Source organism: Culicoides brevitarsis, chromosome 2, assembly GCF_036172545.1.
Source record: "Culicoides brevitarsis isolate CSIRO-B50_1 chromosome 2, AGI_CSIRO_Cbre_v1, whole genome shotgun sequence".
NCBI classification, from domain to species: Eukaryota; Metazoa; Arthropoda; class Insecta; order Diptera; family Ceratopogonidae; genus Culicoides; species Culicoides brevitarsis.
Genome location: NC_087086.1, coordinates 22,627,196 through 22,647,983, shown reverse-complemented (window position 1 = coordinate 22,647,983; position 20,788 = coordinate 22,627,196). Strand labels below are relative to the sequence as shown.

Genomic DNA, 20,788 nt, shown 5'->3' with positions numbered 1-20,788 from the left:
CAAAGGAAGGAACTTCTCATTTCCTACCGGGAAGTTTTGAGCGTCCGTATTTTGTACACACTTTACGTTATGATTCCGAAACAAATTTTTGTGTTTTCTTTTTTTTTTTCATTGATTATTAGAATAGTATCGATTTTTTATGTTAAAGTTAAGGTAGGACTTCACTGAATAGTATTATTGTTTTTATTACAGTGGATAAATTTAAATTATTGTTTTGATTGTCTATTAATTGACTTTTTGATTTGTAAATTGTTGACACGTTTTAGGGGTTAATTCCCACGATTTTCAATACGAAGCAATAAAAAGACACGTAACGTATGTTTTTTCATGCAAGCGTTCGCTTATAATAAAGTAGTATTGTCTATTTACTAAAACGAATTATTCACCCTCTCCGCTCTATATTTTTCATGCAGCACGTTAGCATCAATAATTGCACAAAAATCAACGAAAGGTAATGCAATACAAAATAAAGTTAGATCACATAAATATGATATTCGTGTGCCAGTCATACTTTTTTTCAATAGAAGCAAACAAAATAAAAATCATTATCTCGTCCCTTTCATCTTTACACGCATTAGTTGCGCTCGTTGTGTGTTGGTATATAATCCCATTGATACTGTTGTCTATTTTTGATATTTTATCTTGTATCTGGGAAATACAATAATGTACACGCGTGTCATTCATGATTATCACTCTAAAATAACAACAATAAAGTCAAGAGTTTTAATGCGTGATAATAATGTACAAGTTTTGATGGAAATGGTGAGAAAAAAATACAAGTTATACAACTATGTATTTTCTAAAGTTCTAAAGCTTCTTGTCAATTGTAGATTTTTTTTAACTAATGAATTAATGATTGATCGATAATATTCAATACCATTCATCCAAATACTTACTTTTAAAAAATAATTTAGTATTTCACTTCTCATTGTTTCGGTATGGGTTATTTAAAGTAAAAGTAAAAGTAAATCAAACAATGAAAACAATAATTAATTTTTACATGTGTATAAAAAAAAATCGCATTCCATGTTTGGTTTATAGACAACTTCTAAATAATAACATATTAAAATTTTGGTTTCTATACTTTATTAAAAATTTCAATGGAAAACTACATGCTTAATATATAAGTGAGCAACAACTATGACAAAATACATCCCTTGTAATCTGTGGCAGTAAAGCAACAATAACGAAAATAACAATAATGATGGAGTATACCGTAGCTCCACACTGTATTGGTTTATTTAATACGATCCTGTAGTGCGTTAAATGGGGGCTGCGCAATAGATGTGTAGATGGATTCAAAATACATATTCTGAAAGCGGTAGCCTTCGAACACAACGTGGAAGGAAGAGGGAAATATTAAGTATATCCGTCTCCTTTTCCATTCAACAATATTTACTGTCTGTTGTTAGAGAAAACGACTTACGCTATACTGCTTTGTAGACCAAAATTTGTGTATTGCCTCAAACAGTGTAAAAATTTTAGAAGTGCACACCTACATTTCTAGTAATTGGTTGTTGCTAAGGGTGAGTATATATTGTGTGGGGTAGATGGTGTGAAAAAGACTCGCCCACTTCTGTATGGGGATGTAAATGTGTCGGTTCGTGTATATTGTATAGGTACATTAGCAATTGTGATTCTGGGCGAATGACAGTGGTGCTGTGGATATCTACATTAAGAATATGGTGAAAAACATTTTCTGGAAAATGAAGTATATTTATTGTACCAAGTGATCGACACGAGGAAGGACGTGTTACATTTGAATTTGTTAAAAACTGACAAATTATTTGTCATAAAAATTTTTCTTCAAAATTGTAAAAACTCTAAAAAAAAGTATCTTATTTAATGAACGATAAACATTTAGTTGTGCTTAAAATACTACTATTGAAAACAATTTAACAGTCTTAAACAGACTTAAAAGAAAAAAATAACAGTTCAATTAATAGTGCATATATATCGTTATCCTCGTGTATTGTGTACATACAACAAGACGGAAACTAAAGTGTTGGTCCGGTAACCGGTCGATCGTCATACTTTCCCGTTCCTTTTCCGTTTTCCTGTTTGCCTCTTATAGATACTTATTGTTGTTCATTTCTTATCATAAAAAACAGTTATACCTACGGCGAAGTATGAAATTTATTAAAATTCAAAATGAAAAATTGAACTTTGCTTATCATTTGTGATCATAAACATAAGAGGATGTAATACACTCAAAAGTAAAAATTTTATCAAAAATAAAAAAAACACATAATATGATTGACATAAAACCGTCTCCCGATTATCTTAATCGGACATCGACCGGAAGTTTTAGTAATTTTTCAATGCTATTTGCTGGTGAGCCAAATACCTTTATAGTATTAGCCTAATTTTATATAAATTTATCAAAAATGTGTTTTTATTTTATTTAATTATGACATTAAATGATGACTTTTTCATATTTTAGATTCATCATCTTATAAAAATTCTTGGAGTGGGCACCAAACATCTCAAAGCCAAGGTAAATTTTTAAACCTTTCATTTTTATAAAATTAAGAAAATATAGATAATATTTTCAAAAATAATATTTTCTTCCACATATTTCATAATTTAACTAATATCAAATTTCAAGTAAATTAGAAAGTGGTTCATACCTTTCTCAAAATACAGTCAATGCCCTCACATTGGGACAGCACTCAATTAGGACAGGTCCCCGAATTGGGACACCGAAAATTCCCTATTTTTTACGACGCCATTAATGGATGGCTTGTTACATACTACATTGTTTTTACCACACAAAAAGGGCCCATTTTGTGAAACGCCGGCCTAAAAACATCGAAAAATTGTCAGAATCAAAGGTGGTAAGGTGCTAAACGACAGTTAACTTTCCAAAGAATTCTAATTCAGGCATAAAATTTCCCGGCTTGAACAAAAAAATCTGGAGCCCAGGCCTCAAAGTTGGGAAAAATGGCGAAAAAATTACATTTTTTGGGCAAAAAAGTATCCTTATTTTTATAGCCGAGAAATTTTTGAAAAAAATTAAAATTTTTCAAAAAAAATTTTTTTTTCTGGATTTCAACGGAAAGGGCGGATCCAGAGAGCTATCAGAGGACTCTGAGAGGGGGGGCAAATCAATAAAAAATCTTTTTTTTTGTTCTGGTCTTTTATGTAATTTTTAGTACATTTAAAGTCGGAAAGGGGGGGCAAATGCCCCCCTTGCCCCCCCCTCTGGATCCGCCCTATGTTTGTCCAGCTTACAGAGAATGAACAATAATTTTTCTTAAACTAAACATTGACTCGGTACAAAAACGGGTTATATAACAAACATATACTACAATTTTAATTTGCTTAGCTAATTTAAGGTACTTTTGAATAAAAATTTCAGAATTTTTCATAAAAAATATTATTAGAGAAGAATATTCATGTAACTTAAAGTTGAATTTTAAGTACATTTTTTTTAGATTGAAAAAAATTTTCGAAAATTTCTTAAAACTATATGAACATAGACCAAAAAACAGTCATTTTTGATAAAATTTTTAACTCTTTTTTTTTTGCCCCAATCACTTTTTGAATTTTAAAATAGGGCTACGAAAAACAAGACTAGGATTCATTTGGAGCGGCCTTATATAAAAAAAATTATTATATAAAAAATTAAATAAAAATAATAATATTTAAAAATCCAAATCTGATTGATGGACCTAACCATCAAAAAATAAGAATATTTTGGTATGCCGAAAATTTTTTTCTTCTCGAAGCTTGAATGGATAACTTGCATGGAAAATTTTCGAACACTTTATGAAGTTTCTCGTACCTATAAAGTTTCTTTAACACTTTGCCCCAATCAACAATCTAGAAGTTACCCCAATGCACATTCTAAAAACAAAAAATTCTAAATTCGAAAAACATTGTAACATTTTTTTTTTTCATATATGTGTAGAAAAAACATGTACAAATTTGATTCCTAAGGACTTACCGGGACTTACTGGGGAAACAGAATATACATTCTGTAAATATATATATCTCATTTTTTTCTTATCAAATATTTGTTTTTGACTCCTGTAAAAACCCACTCCAAACAACCAAATTTATGTATATAAGAAAATGCAGTAAGACTGCAATGGAAGAAGGGAGACTGTGAGCAAAGTGGAAGAAAATTTTAAAAATTACTACATTTTTTTTAATGCAGTTTAGTTGTTTGTTTCAACAAATGATTTGTTATATTGTTCATACATATATTTGTAAACTATGATGCGATGTGTCTCCGAGTACGTTTTTTCCTACAAAACCCTTAAGGGTTCCTGTGAAAAATATTATTTGTTTTCGGTAAATTTTTTCGCATATACGTTTTTATAAGGCTACAAGATCAAAATTTTTTGGACCAACATGAATTTTTATATAAAATCCCAATTTTTGACACCAAATATCTATGAAACCTATAAAGAAAAAAATATTCTTAAGACTAAAAGCGAAAAATGTTATCGTTCAAAATAAATAAATATATATATATAAAGTCGTCGTCAGAAGAACGACGAACAAAGTTACTGCATTTCGACTCCTGACTTCACCTGACACCATTGACATATTGGGCACGTTAACGACAAATGAGCATATACTACACCAGACGGACGACTTTATCTCATCTCGATATGCAAAATAAAACGATAGAAAGAAACGAACTTCGCACTGCGTACGTTCAATTTCACATATCAGAAACCTAATTTTAATTATTTTTTTTTTCCTTACAATATTGACCAAGTTTCACCAAAGAAAAACTAAAAAAATATATAAAGTCGTCGTCAGAAGCACGACGAACAAAGTTACCGCATTTCGTGTTTTCAAATTTCGGAATTATCAAAAAGCCTTTTTTTGGCAAAAAATTAATTTAAATACATATAACACGGCACACTTGCCCACGCCAACATCCCTTTGACACGACGACATAGCCCACGCCAACATCATACTGACACGACGACATATCCCACGCCAACATCATACTGACACGACGACATATCCCACGCCAACATCATACTGACACGACGACATATCCCACGCCTACATCATACTGACACGACGACATATCCCACGCCTACATCATACTGACACGACGACATATCCCACGCCTACATCATACTGACACGACGACATAGCCCACGCCAACATCCATTTGTGCACGACACCTTTTTGCGTACGCCCACAACTGTACGCACATCACCAGACGGACGACTTTCCCTGAGTAATACCGCATTTTTCTTCGAAATGCGGTAAAAATTAGACTTTGAATATCATTTTTACAAAAATAGATATTTTTCAGATTTATTTAACCTAATATTGTAAATGATAAAAAATGTACTAAAATATGAAAATTGATATTTAGTACTCGATATCACAAAAAATATTTAAAAAAAATAGAAATAGGAAACCCAAATCAATTTTGAAAATTGCAATGGAATCATTTTTTTTATTTTTAGTAAAATAAATCAGTTTTGTGTGTCTATGAACAACTTGGAAACTAAAAATTGCTTTATTTTAATTTTATTTTTTTCACTAAAAATTGCAGAAAAATTTTCGAAAAATAAGCTGAAAAAATAATTTAAGTTAGTCAGTTAAGCTCAACAATTGCAAACGAATATGTTGTAATTTATTTTTGTTTTTTTTTACACATGTATATTTTTTGAAAAATTTGCGAGTACTCTTTATATTTACACTAAATGTGAAAATTTAAAATGGCAAGCAGGAACATTTTGAAATAAAAAAATGAAAAAAAAAAATTAAAAATCAAAGTCTAAAAATTTAATGAGCGATTTCTAATGCTGTAGGGCATAATTTGCAGCACGTCTAAAAAAGTACACTCTACATACACTTTACACTTTACAAACGTTCTCCCTTAAATAACTCTAAGCAAAATACAGTATACTCAAAAACTCGAATGATAATAACAATGATGATGCCTTCTATTTTATATATTGATGCTCATGTCTGTTGTTTGATTTTGTTCAAGCAGAAATTTAATATCCATTATCTTTTTTGCCTGTGTCATTTTTCTGATGTAAAAGAGATCGTGTCTACCAAATGTGACAAAAACTTAAAATAATATTATTATAGCACAATATTGAATGTGCTATGCCTACTACGCCTTGAAAAAATTATTATATTAACTTCTGGCGTTTCTTTAGCAAGTCATGCGTGTTGTCTTTTGTTTTTGTATTCAAACAAGTAAAGTGCGAGGAAGATTAAAAGTTAAAACAATTTTTAGTCAAATATTTTAGAATATTTTGAATGTTTTCATTAAACTAGTCTTTATAGGATGATAAAAATTTTAGAAGAATTTCGTGTAATAATAATAGTGTTCGGAATATGCTGTATGGAAAAAACCATGCATATATGTCAGCATATATGTCGACATATGCCAACATGCGTGCAGCATACTTTTTTGGTCAAAACAGCAAGATATTATTAAATATAAATTTATAAATTAAATTTGTTTGAAGTTGTTATTCATTTTAACATTCTTCTTTTCGAAAATCTTTATTTTTTTTAAATAATTTTTATGTTGATGATATAAAAGAATTTGAATGAATTTAAGAACAAAGTGAATTCCGGTCTCCAAATCAAAGTAAAAACTACAAATTTGAAGAAAATTGAACAAAATTTGAGTATTAGAACATAAAAAGCAAACCGCGTTCATGAAAATTCTAATTTTTTTTTGTTAAAATTTCTCTTAAAATCAACAATTTTTTTTCATTTTCTAATGTTACATGTCGACATAGGTATATATTGACAGCATATATATTGACATATATGTCGACATGTGCATGTGGAGAACCCTAAATATTATTCGTCTGTCTGGTGTTGAATGGATTTTACCTCCTTATTTTTATATCTCAACTTGTCAAACAGAAAAAAAATAAATTTTTCGGAAAAATATTCAAATTCAAATAATAAAAATAAAAAAGAAAAATTGAAAAATATTTAATCACACTTTTTTATATTCTCAAAGGATATAGTACAAATACTTTAACCAGCGTCGGTGTAGGAAAATCATCACTTGATCCACATTCACATTTTAGACAGCCAGGTAAGTGTTCTTATCTAAATTCGAAACTCGGGAAAAAATGTAACAGCTTCAATATTTTTTAAGTTTGAAACATAAAGAACAATGAAATTGTGTTTTTTAAAACATTTTGAAATCTATTTTAAAACATGCATTGAAATAAATAAAATTTAATACCCATATATGTATAACAACACAATAAAAATAATTAAGGATATATTTTTATTTGCTTACTATTTGAAAAAAAACAATAAAACTTGAAGTATCTTAACAATGTATTGTTATGAATGTAGCATTTTCTAAATATTAGAATTACATTAAAAAAAAAGACTGAACATTTTTTAATGTAGGTATTTATATGTAAAAAGAAAATACTTGCAAAACAAGGGTAAATTTATATGATTCATACTTTTTTATGAAATATATGATTGTTGCATTGTTTATGACAAAATAATAAAAAAAAAACAAACGAACAATAATACTCACATAATAATGCACTTAAAGTGCTCTCATGTTTTCATACAAAATCTGTGACGAATTCTATTACGACTTATGATGTATTTTAAAGATTTATTTTTAAAGTTTTATTTTTTATATTAAAGTATTTGAAAACTAGAAAAGTACTAAGAAAATTATTTTTTTCTATTTGTTCAAACAAAAATCAATGAAAATTTATTTTATTTTACTGTGCGTCCATTAACTTGATTTGTGTCCATCATTGTCCAGAGAGAGTAATCAATTCATACATAAATACAATCAATGCGTCAGTAAATAAAGTGAAAGCAAATATTTAAGATCTATACGTCAAAGTCAACGTATTGAATAGTGGGTTAAAGTTTGGTTGATTTGACTCAATAAACAAACTCTTAGTTTTGTCCAAAAACTTTTGATTCTCTTTTATTTATTGAACGAAATCAGGAAAAATCATTCTGATGGATAATCCTTTTGAACAATCAACACATTTTACCCCTTATATTATTATGTTTTTCTTGTATTTTCTTTGTAAAAGTTTCTCTTGATTTGGAAGAAAAGAAAACATGCAAATTTGATGTTAAATTACCTGTTAATTTTCTGATCGAATGATAATGTATTTTTCTAAATTTCTATAGGTACTTCATGCTAAACTTAAAATATTGAAAATATAAAAAAGTAAAAGAAAACTAAAAATATTACTGGTTGAGGCTTTTTTAGGACAAATTTCTCTTTCACACATTTTTATTTTTCACCTAAATTAAGTAAGGTAACAAGAATTTTCAGATAAAATAAAAAAAATTAAAACAAAAATAGTAAATTTGTGTTTACTTTATTCAATGACAAATCAGCAGAAAATATAAAACAATAACATAAAACTTACGAAAGTTTTGAATTTGAGAGACATGTAATAAAACTTCGATTATAAAAAAAAATCGGAGAAATCACTTTATGTATGTACGTTATTGGAAATAAAAATAATGTTAATCTATCGAATCATATTGCACCACACCCTAACAGTTGCCTTTATTGTTAGTAGAACCAAATGTAAATAGGTACATAGGTGGTAAAAAAAATAAAATTACAATTACTGTTTTCACACCCAAAATACTTGTATATTTTTCCTGAAAGCATTACTCCCATAATGAAAATATTCTCCCTTTTTTGCTATTAGCTCAATATATAAGATATTCATAGCATCGGCTTTTAATTTGTTTGCGTTAGGTAAACAGTAATGTCTCGATTTAACACTATAATGTGCAGCTACAGTCTTTTCGTTATGTTAAACAAACATAGAAAAAAACTTTTATATTAACAGTAAACTTGTCTGTTATTGACTCTTTTTATTTACAATAAAATGACATGTAATTGTCAGGCAATCTTACTGTGTCTATTTGAATAAGACACACTTTATTCGGCAAATAGATAAGAGCCCTTTCCTTGGCGAAATCGGCAAAATCTCGAAAAAATTATGATTAGTACAAAATCGAATTTAATTGCATTAGATTCGAAAATAGTTGTTCCACGAATGAATACAAATATATTAATTATAATGATATAAAATTTGAATTATATAATTTTTTTGTATATTTTATTTGGGCCTGTATGCATTTCGTATACATTCAAGATATTATTCTAAAGCAAACTGTCATAATCATAAAAAGAAGTGATTTGCCCTTTAAACACAGAAATTGTAATCGGCATAATTATTAGTAATTAAAGTAGAGAATAATTTATCTGCAAGTGCGGATTTAGTGGGGGACAAGAAGTTTTCCTGATAAAAAAAAAACTAGATAATATTAATTCATTGTCATAATTATTACCATCACAGGGTAAATAAAAACCTATTTAGTCTTACGGATGATTTTTTGAAATTTAATTTAAAAGCTTCTTTTCTCCGTTTCCGCACAAGTGGATATATACTTAACTTATATTATATCGTAGATGTCAGCTAAAAATATATCAAAAAATGTCAAAATGAGACAAGATTGCGATTATACTATGACAATAGGTATCTATATTTTTAACTCCAAACGACTTACCGGGAAATCTTAACAATTTATATAATTTTGAAAGAAATATTAAAAATAACTATAAAAAATCTCTTTTTAGATCCATACCAAATGTTTGGTCCGACTAGTAGTCGTTTGGCTAGCTCAGGTAAGTCTTATGCACTTTTTTTTCTATATAATAAAAAGGGTACAATTTGGTATATTTTCACGTGTCGGAGTCACGCTTACATGCGTCTGAATAAAAATAAATATGAATATATTTGCATTTTTGTGATATTATTAAGCATAATTTTTGTCATGGTTTGTTAGAAAGTTTTATTTTCAATAATACATACACATAATAAAATAATATTTTTTTCTGTAATCAGAGTTTCAAAGGGTGCAGGTGTTAAGTGTATAAAGGTGTTATATTTAAAAAAAATCTGAGCAACAAGAGAATTCTTATCCTACACATATATGTTTTTTAATGAACTCATGACATAACAATATTAAAAAAAAACAAAAAGAAACCCCTAGCAAAATGGGTATAAAAAGTGATTATAATCTTTTTTTATTTTTTTCTTTATTCAGACATTATGTGAAACGCTATTTCCCCAAAAATTGCGTAAAAAATGATATGGCTTTATTATAAACCTACTTTAGGTTTATTTAGTGCGGAACAAATAACGCCTGCCATTAATGTTAATGTTAAAAAAGCCCACTGTTACTGGACACCCGTAAAACAATCAGTGAATAAAATTAGTAGCGGGTAACATGCAAACCCTGAATAAATTAGACAAAAATTTTTCTCTAAGTTTTTTTATATGCTTGTTTATTTAACAAAAAAAAAATAAAATAAAGTACACTCTAGAGATAAAATAGAAAAAATCATGCAGTGTTATCGACAAAAAGAAAATTTAACCAAAGAATTTACATGTCTTAAAAATCTGGTTTTCAGGATGACAAAATTACATTTTGCTCGTTTTGTTCACTTTTTCCGTTTGCTTTTAATAAAACACTATTCTGTTTTCCTGTCATTTGTTTTGTTTTACGTGTGATTTTCCTTAAACAACAGTCATCAGCTTATAATAATGGGTTGTACGATGTTAATAAAAATATTAGTAATACAAATTATAGCTGTTAATTTCCCGTACAAAATTAAATGCTTTTTTTCCAAACATAACATGAAACTCACATAACTCACGAAAACTATACAAAGAGTGTTGTAAATAGTATATAGTTTTAAAGCAAGTACAATTCCAAAAAATGTTTTACATGTCCACTTAACTTTTTCCGAAATTCTAAGGAGGGAATAATGGGATATTAATCGAACTAATGGAACGGAATATCCTTGAAATTTTAGACATTTTTTTAGTGTATTTGGTTTTTAGGTTTTTTGGACTACTTCAGGCCTATCTAATACAAAACTATCAAAAAATCTCATGCCATTTATTTTTCGATGAAATGCTGATATCGGTTGATGTGCACAGAAAAAAGTGAAAAAAATTCAAAGTTTTCAAATTTGTCAAAAACTTTAGAAAATTTATTGAAAATATTTTTGGTATAAAAATTTGTCCAAAGGTTAATTATGAGATGTAAACTGTCTATAAAACACTATATTGAATTTCAAAGCTCGTTAAATTAGGTACTGTAAAATTAAAGGGCTAATGTGATAAATCGCACACACGCACTTTTTGGGCAAATAAGGTTAAAAATGAGAAATTATGCAGAAAGACGAGTACTTTCAGATACATTGAGAAAATTTCAAAAAATTTTCGAAAATGTCTGTTTAATTGCAATGTGCCAAGTCGCAATTAAGCATAAAATTTAAAATAATGTAATAAATCGTATGACATTAGGATAGAGTAACTCAGATGTTTATATTTTACGGATTTAGGATGAAAAATCTATTAATGGATAAGTTAGCCAAAAGCTCAAAATGTACCTTGTGGCGAAAATTTCGAATGCTCACTGGGTCAGAAGTCTAAAATTTGTATAAGGTCTAAAAACTTCAAAATGTACACTGGGTCAAAAATTTAAAATGTTCATTGCATATGTGTCATTTAGCACGTTATTCTGTTTTGATCAATGTGCTAAATCGCACATATGCACTATTTTCTTTGTATTGGCTATAAGGTTTATAAGAAGAAACGAGAATGAATTGAATTTGTTTATAAAACGAATGACTTGACCGCATTTTTATGTGTTAAATTCCATGATTTTTCCTGGATTTATCGAGTTTTCTCAAAGATTTTCATTTATTTTCACTTTTCATGTTACTCACAAGACTCCCAAGAGTTTTTCTGAAGTTTTCCACTAATTTTTATCGACAATATTTTTCAACGGTAGAACACTAAATTAAATTACCAACGGATAATTTTTTTAAATATTGTGTCAAATCTGTCATTTGAAAAGAATTCGCCAAACCTGATAATTCAAACAAAATGAAAGTGACACACCACACAGACAGACGGACGGACGACATTACGACAGTACAAACACAATACCGCATTTAAAAAAAATGAAATGTGGTAAAAAATCAAACACAGCAAAAGCTAGTAGTCACAATGCTTAACAAATCATCAGAACGAAAACTCCCTATGATATTGGAATTCACTTTTATTTTTCATTTAAGCTTAAAATTGATTTGAAACATTTTTTTTAAATTGTACTTGCCTTAAATTTATTAAGGCACTGTAAATTGAAAGGAATTATATTTTTTGATGATAATAAAAAATCTATGGATCGTATAAGTTATGCTTTGAGCTAATTTTGAGAAAAGAGGAAAAAACTAAAAAGAAGTAAACTGTATATACCTATAAAAAATACATGCATACAAAAATTGCATCAAACAAACAAATAATTGCTCAGACTTTGTTCCTGGTGTTTTTTAATAATTTACCTACTGTTGAAACATGCAATGCATTTGACGCAGGAAAACAGAATTTTTCTTCCGGAAATTCAATTAAACTTTTTTTTTTCATTTTTCATAAATATAATAGAATAATAAGAAAATCTTTAAAAACTTTAAAAAAATATAATATTGAATGAAAAAATTAAGAAATTTTGATTAACCAATTTTGTTTACATAGTTATACTTTTAGTATTTGATTTAAAAAACTTCAATTTTTTTTTGCATGCTCTATAAATGGGTATTATAGAATACACATAACTACTAAGAAGGGCAAATAGAATAATTTTTCAAATAAGAACAACAAAAAATATAATTTTGTTATGCTATAAATTCTATTCAACTTTTTCCTTTAATTAACACACTTACAAATAAATTAAACCAAATGAAAAAAATAATACATAATAGATCTAATCTGAAATTCAATCGCTAATCAATCGTGTGTAAAAGTACATTCTATTTTTTATAAATGCATCTAATACTTACTTAATCACTAATTTATCAAAAGGTTATAAGGGTGAATAGATAAATAAATTGCAAATCTGTTTTACGACGTTTAGACATTTTCCGTATTGTTATGAAACCATTTCAGAGCGAAATTTTAGTTAGTTTTTTAGCAGAACCGTAGCTAGGGAAAATAGCGAATATGTACATTTCTATCTTTTTTAATAATAATCATTATTTTCTTTTGGCTTCTGAATTTCTTTTTCATGTCGAGGAAGGCCCTATAACGCTACGCTTCTGACCTTATATTTAGATTATTATTAACCTACAAGTCATCATCATAGACAATTTGATTAATGTTCTTTTGAAGGGAGTCAATCATGTGAATAAATTTTTATTGTACATAAAAAAACAATATTTATGATGATGGGGAAATAAATTAAGTGAATGGACCTCCTACGGCGCACTCTCACTTTGAAAATTTAATGTTTTCAAACAAAGACAAAAAAATCAGAAAAGGGGTGAGGTGATAGGTGTTTAAATGATTCATAAGCTTTAGTAGTCTTTATACTGTCTTACTATCTTACGCATCTTAAAAAGACTTTAGAAATAGCTTTAATAAAAATATTTTTTTAGGATCTGGACAAATACAGCTTTGGCAATTTCTTTTGGAATTGTTAAGCGATTCGGGCAATGCTGCATGTATTACATGGGAAGGCACAAATGGTGAATTTAAACTGACAGATCCTGATGAAGTTGCTCGTCGATGGGGAGAACGCAAATCTAAGCCAAATATGAACTATGACAAGTTGAGTAGAGCATTGAGGTAAGTAATCATGTTCATTAATAATGGTAATTATGATATTTACAATGAAAATAATCGAGTTGAATACAAAAAAAAAACAAATTAATTTTCTCTTTGAACTCTATTTACAAACGAATTGACGCACTGATTTTTCACCCCACATACAAAGAAACAAATCACTTGAACAATAATTTTTGCCAGTCAATATATTAAACATAATATGGTGCTGCCTTTTGAATCTCTAATTCAATACCGTTCCATTGTTATTTTATGTTCTAAATAACTTCTGATTTCAAGGGGTACAAAAGATGATAAATAAACTTAACTGTATTCTGTTCCGCCTTCAAACTAGATGTTGCACTAATGAGACTTTAATCATATCAAGTGTGTGTTTTGTACGTATTCAGATCAAAATCAAATAGATTGGAACAATCATCAACACTTTCTATATTTTATAACATATTTCAAAATATAGGCAAGTGTAATTTCAAAAAATGTTTTACATAGCTCCCTTCCTATTCTTTTCTGAATATAATTTGATCAAAATAAGGTACCATTCGATGAAATTTGCAATAAAACATGCTTTTTAAAACATTTTTCCATTACATTTTAAACAGAGTGTAAAGTCATTAAGTACAAAATTTTGAAAAGTTTTATAGATCTTCAGCGTCGGCTTTCCAAAAACTTTCTACACATTTTATTTGAAAAATAACATTTTTTGTTTTTCTTACGCAATTTTAAGTTTGTTTCATAGACAAAATAATTTACCCGAGGTGACAAACAAACCTGATAAAATAATTTTACTCAGTTGAAGATTTTTGTAAAAGATGATTTTGTCGTAAAGAATTTTATACCTACTTGTAAAGTTCACTAGAATAAAAGACTTCTTGATTTTGCATGATGAAGATGGACATCATTAAGGCTTTACAAATGTTTGTACTTTGAGATTTTCATTCCGTTTAAAATGAACGCTAACCCCTTGTAATTTACTTTATTTTGACATTATTGACACAGTAAAAGTTGAAATTTTGTGAAATATAGATTTACGTGTGAAACTCTCATTGTACTCAAATAAATGATAAGTAATAGTTTCACAGATGTAGATCATTTTCTCAATAAAACTCTCGAAAAATCTCAAGAAGATTCTTAAAAAAGGATAAACTTGAAAAAGCATTTATTCAAAATGAAAAGTGACAAATAAAACTCGACAAAAATATAAAAAGTATCGTAATTAATTTAATAGTAAACTCTCAGTTTTGTCATACCATTGTTAAACAGACAAGTCGGTTCATTTACTTTTATAAATTTTGTACAATTCACAGCTTAGAATTAAAATTTATGGAAAAATACGTACCTACTTAATCATTTACCCTTAAAAATATGCCACGCGTCAAATGCACGTCAAATCACGCATGGCTGACTTGTCATCGTATTTTGACGACCATATAATAGATATGAACTTTTTACGCAAAACCTTTTAATATCAATAGATTAGAACAAAGCAATGAAAATGTTTGAAGAATTAAATCACAACGAGAGAGAGAGAGAGAGAGAGAGAGAGAGATAGGAATCAAATACATTTGATGAAAAGCAATATCAAATTTGATTATAATACTTAACTATTGAAAAACCATGAGGTGAAAAACCATGGCGCATACACTCTACATCCTTTTACATGAATATTAAATGCAACCGCCGGAAAATCATATCCATGAGTGACATAGAAAGACATTGTTTTACCAGAAAATAAAGATATTAAGCTTCAACCAATAAAATACCTTTAAATTTGAAGTTTTTTTAGTGACAGATGTTGTACGATTGATTTATTAAAAAGTAATTGAAAGTAAATTGAATTTCGCTTAGCAATAGGTATATTCTTCTAGATACTGGTTTTGATTTTTTTTCCTTTTTTCATCGTTGCAATGAAGAACAATATTAAATCAGATAAGGTCGGAGTAGCCTTCCATTTTTAGCAAAACAATATCTAGTTGTTTGAATACAAATTGCTTTATAGAAAAATGTATTACTGATTTTTTTTTTTCACAGTAAAATAACACGTACAAAATTGGCTACTATATAGATTGTATCAATTTATCGTATTTTCCCAATTTTTTTTTCATTCAATTGCATAAAATTGGTATAATTATGCTAGCATTGTTTTTTTATTCCTAGGTACTATTACGACAAAAACATCATGACAAAGGTTCACGGAAAACGTTATGCGTATAAATTTGACTTTCAAGGTTTGGCAGCAGCAACTCAGCCAGCAGCTTCTGATCCAGCGTACAAGTATCAGAGTGATCTCTTTATGTCACCTTATCATCATAGTGCTAAGTTAAGCTCCTATTTGAGTCCACATCACACTATGGGATCCTCATCAGGTATGTTGAGATGAAAACGTTATTTTAAAATATTGTGATTGCTACGGAAAAATGTATATGATCTGACCTTATCCGTATAAAACATACATATGAATAGCAAATACAGTCAATGCCTCTAAATTGGGACAGCACTCAATTTAGACAGTTTCCTAAATTGGGACACCTATACAACAAAAATTTCGGGCACATTTTTTTTAAGTCAGTAAATGAAAAATTCAACCCATAAAAAAGTCTAATTAACAATGTAAATATTATGAATCCTAGAATACGATGAAAACGGTTTGGTTAATTGATTTAATTGTTTAGGCGAATAAATTTAATATTTTCATTTTTTGTCCCATGAGGATTTTCATGAGAAGGAAAGTAAATATTTTTTAATTGTTTGTTTGTAATTTTTTAACGTTTTATTTAATTTAATTTTGATTTATATTATTTTCAAATTTGAACATAAAAGTGAAGCAAAATCTTCCAAAACAAAAATTTTTGAAAAAAAATAATGTGAGCACGTTACCAAAAAAAAATTCTTCTACATCTCAATAGAAAACGTATTGTAAAAGCGATTTTTTTTTTGTTTTTTGTATGATTTTATCGTAAACCGTAATTTTTCAATTAAAAAATTCCAAAAATGTCAAAAATATTTAAATTTTTAATTTAATTTATTTATTTTTTTTATTTAATTTTTAATTTTTTTATAATTATTATTTTTCCCCTGATTTTTTTCTACAAAATCGGAATGGGGGCGACAAAAAATGGATATATTATATTTATTCACCTTAAATATTATGTTAATATTTTTTGAAAAAAAAAAAAAATATTCAGTACTGAGAACTAAATTTCGGGAGTCTTGTGAAATTCTCAATTGGAACAGTTTTGAATTTTTTGCGTTCCATTGACTGTATTTTGAAAATCAGATAATGATTCTATCTAAATACCAGGGTCTCTAAATAATATTATATATCAAATATTAAACATGAAGCACTAAGATAATCTTTAAATTCTTTTAAACTTATACGGTACCAAAAATATTTCAAAATATGTCTTGCTTTCAAATCGTTAGTTAAATAAATTTCTTTATTTTTCAATTTAAATTTAGCATCAATATTTCCATCAGCCGCAACATGGAGTAACTGGGGCAGCCCTACTACAAATCTCTATCCATCTCATAGCATGAGCCACGTCACATCTTCACATGTTACGCCACATTCTTATTCATATATGTGACCCGGTGGTGTGCCCGGTGGACACTCGTCAGTCACTCCGACATGTCAAATCGATAACTTCGAGATTTATAAAAAATTGTCGCCCTACGAATAGTCACATGACAGTTTCTGAAAAACAAAGAATAATTGAAATGACTTATCGAATTACTTAATAAGAATATTTCAACACTTCATGTTCATTCAAACTACACCATCTACGGGATCTAATCTACGGATCTAAATGACTTTTTTAAAAATAAACATTGTTAAATTATATAAGTAAAAAATATGCATGTACATATATTTTAGTTTTAAGAATGATGTTCAAATGTTTCTTTTAACAAATGAAGGGCTGAAAGGATAAATCTCACATACGCACTTTTTGATAAACTGAGAAAAAGCGATTTATAATTTTAAAATTTGGCTGTAAAATTTGGTTTTCAAATAATTTCTTGATGTTTGAGCTTATATTTACTAATTAGTGGTCAATAAAAACGATTTTCATGCTCAAAAATTTCCTACCTCAACAATAAGGAGACGTTTTGGGTAATTTTTTATCGAAGGTCTTCTAATTTCAATGTTTTCTTGAAATATTTTGTTCAAAATGACTTTCTATGCTTAAAAAAGTATAAAGAGCACAAAAAATAGAAAAAAAAATGTTTTGGGGCAATTTGAAAATTTGGCTTTTAGTCCGTTTGTATGGCTATATGCGATTTATCCTTTCACTAAGCATATGTGCGATCTGGCATATTGCAATAAAACACACAATTTTGAAAAAATTTTGAAATTTTCTTAATGTAGGTACTCGTTTTTCAGCATAATTTCTCATTCTTAACTCAATTTTGCCAAAAAATGCGTATGTGCGATTTATCCTTTCAGCCCTTCAAATAAGGCCGTTCAAAATTTTTTTCGATGTTTTTGTCCCAAAACATTTATTTAAAAAAAAAAAAGATTTGAAATATTTTTTAAAACAAAATAACAAAATTTAAACAATTTTTGATCATTAACAAATATTTATTTGTTTTTTTTAGTATATACAATGAGATTTGGTAATTTAAAATTGATCTCAGAGTATTTCAAGTTAAAAACGTAAACAGAAAAATTTCATAAATAAACTGTCAAAAATTTTTGAAAATATTTGAGAATGAATTTTTCATGTTAAATTTTGTTTTTCAATACAAAATTCTTGAAAATTGAAAATATTTTACTTTTTTTTTTAAATTCCTTATGAAAATATCGGAAAATACCAAAATAGCTCAATTTTGATGAAATTTTCAACTTTTTTTTTTTATTTTGCCCCATTGGATTTTCGACTTGAGACAAAAAATTGGGGCATGGGACAAAAACATAGAAAAAAAATTTGGAGCGGCCTAAATACTTGTTTTTATAAAACCATAATTTTTAATATCTCAGAAAAAAGTCTAAAAACTAAAGACTGTGATATACATTTATCATAATAGTAATAGTAATAAATAATTCTTATACGGTGCATTCCATTCTATAAAATACCAAAATCGGTTCAAATTTTTTTTATAAAACAGTAATAGAACTGAAAAACTGAATAGTTTATCTTTAGGTCCATCAAACAAGAAAAACGGTTTGGATTTTTATAAGTAAATTAAATTTGGGATTTTGGTGTTTTTTAGAATGGCACTTATAGAACGCACCTATGTAAATATGTATTAATGTTTTAAAAATCTCATTGAATGTCATACATTTCAATAAATCTTAATCAATTAATGTGTGATGTTAAATATACGGTGTAAATGAAATATAATACTCAATATAATTTTTAAGCAATATTAAAAAAAATAAAAATATTATAATTAAAAGGTATACTGCAATGATTCATGAAAAAAAAATATTGAAAAATATGTGTAGTTAATATTATGTGAGTGTTGTGATTAATGAGTTTAAAAATCAAATTGAAATGTCGTCAAAGTACATATATTTAATATAGGTTAAAGAACGTAAAAAAATAATTGTTTGTATTTATATTATTTAGCATTCTCAATGTATAAAAATTATAAAATAAAAACGAAGTAATTCAATTAATTAGACGTATTGTTGTTTTTTTATTAATTCATTTAAAAATTTCACAATTGATCCAATCAAAATAGGTTGAGTATAATATCAAGATAAAGTGTCAATGCGAATAAATGTTGTATGTGATTCGAATAAAGTCTAAAGCTATCTTTTATATAAGCATTAGTTTATTAATTAGCTATCGTCATATAAGTATTTTATAATTTACAATATTTCATTTATTATATTGGCTTACTTAAATTTAATTTTTTTTTTTATTCTCATAAAATAAATTTAATTTCCAGTAAACTTTTGCATTTCAACGATTTCATTATTTCATCGTTTTTATAATATTGTGAACTTTTGGTTCTTATAAACAAATTAAATCGAGTAATATAAAGTTTTGAAACGTCTGGGCGAATGACATTTCTAACTTTTTACAATGAATTCAAAATGAATAATGATTAATTTATATAAGAAATATTTAAGTACTATATAATAAATCATATTTTTATCAAACATACTTGTCTGATGAAAAAGCATTAAGCGAATCTATGGATGATCAAGTATGTAAATATTATACTTTTATTAATGATGAATGCACAACACTATTAGTCTTTAACCAAGTTGGTGTTGTTCTTGACCACAAGGTATATTTATGTTATGTATATTATGACATAAAAAATGTGCGTTAATTACATTTTTTTTTTCAATGAAATGTTTAATCTCTCAATAATTTGCTTGTATTATGATTTTTTATATATCTGAACCAGTAGATAGGTGAGCTATTCCTTTCATATTTTTACCTTATATATATTTGATTATTGCATAATTTTTGTTCCCCAATATAAAAAATAAATTATGTGTTGTGTAAGTAAATTTGACTGGTTACAAATATGGCGTTTTTATTTATTTTATTCTTAATTTTTTATAAATTGAGATGACATTTTCTCAATTAAATTCTCTAAACGTAAAGGCAGTGATTTATTTTATTATTTTTTGTCATATGATTAATATGATCGAATGACTTGGTTGAATTAATTAATTAATGAATAATAAACAAAATCGAACTATCAAAATAAAAATAACCGTTTCATATAAAACCTTAAATGTCATAATATTTTATTTGCTTCAAAACACATTGTGAAAACAAAAAAATAAAACACATGACATCGCAGAAATTGCAAGAAAAATCAGAAAGAAAAATTGAACATGATTTAAACCATTAAATTTAATTCTTTCACTCTATGTCGCATCAGGATTTTGATGAGGGCAGGGAAGGTATAAAAAATAAATATTATTTAATTTTTATATGCTAACTTTTTGAGGTTTTTAAACATTAATTATTCATAAAAACAAAAATTAATTTAAGTTTTCATTACTTCAAAATTTTAAGTCCTTAAGTCCTTTTTTACTTAAAATTTTTAATTTTACCCTCAGAATTTTTTCGACAAATTCCTTAAGTACCCTAAAGAGCATAAAGTGAAATTATTATATTTAATGGCCGTTTAAATCATCATTAGGTAGGTAGAAA

The 20,788-nt window shown here is 27.4% G+C and overlaps 1 protein-coding gene across 2 annotated transcripts; it reads left to right on the top strand.

Annotated features, from left to right (window-relative positions):
• Window positions 1-1,752: 1,752 nt before the first annotated feature.
• Window positions 1,753-18,146, top strand: LOC134831031 (DNA-binding protein D-ETS-3). 2 transcript variants are annotated; one of them, XM_063844665.1, is made up of 7 exons: window positions 1,753-2,334; window positions 2,444-2,497; window positions 6,974-7,051; window positions 9,611-9,658; window positions 13,481-13,670; window positions 15,822-16,030; window positions 17,124-18,146. In XM_063844665.1, the coding sequence occupies exons 1-7, from the start codon at window positions 2,253-2,255 to the stop codon at window positions 17,249-17,251; spliced, it is 789 nt and encodes a 262-aa protein (XP_063700735.1). In that variant the 5' UTR covers window positions 1,753-2,252; the 3' UTR covers window positions 17,252-18,146. The 2 variants fall into 2 exon arrangements, with proteins under 2 accessions (XP_063700735.1, XP_063700736.1); XM_063844666.1 differs by lacking the exon at window positions 6,974-7,051.
• Window positions 18,147-20,788: the final 2,642 nt, after the last annotated feature.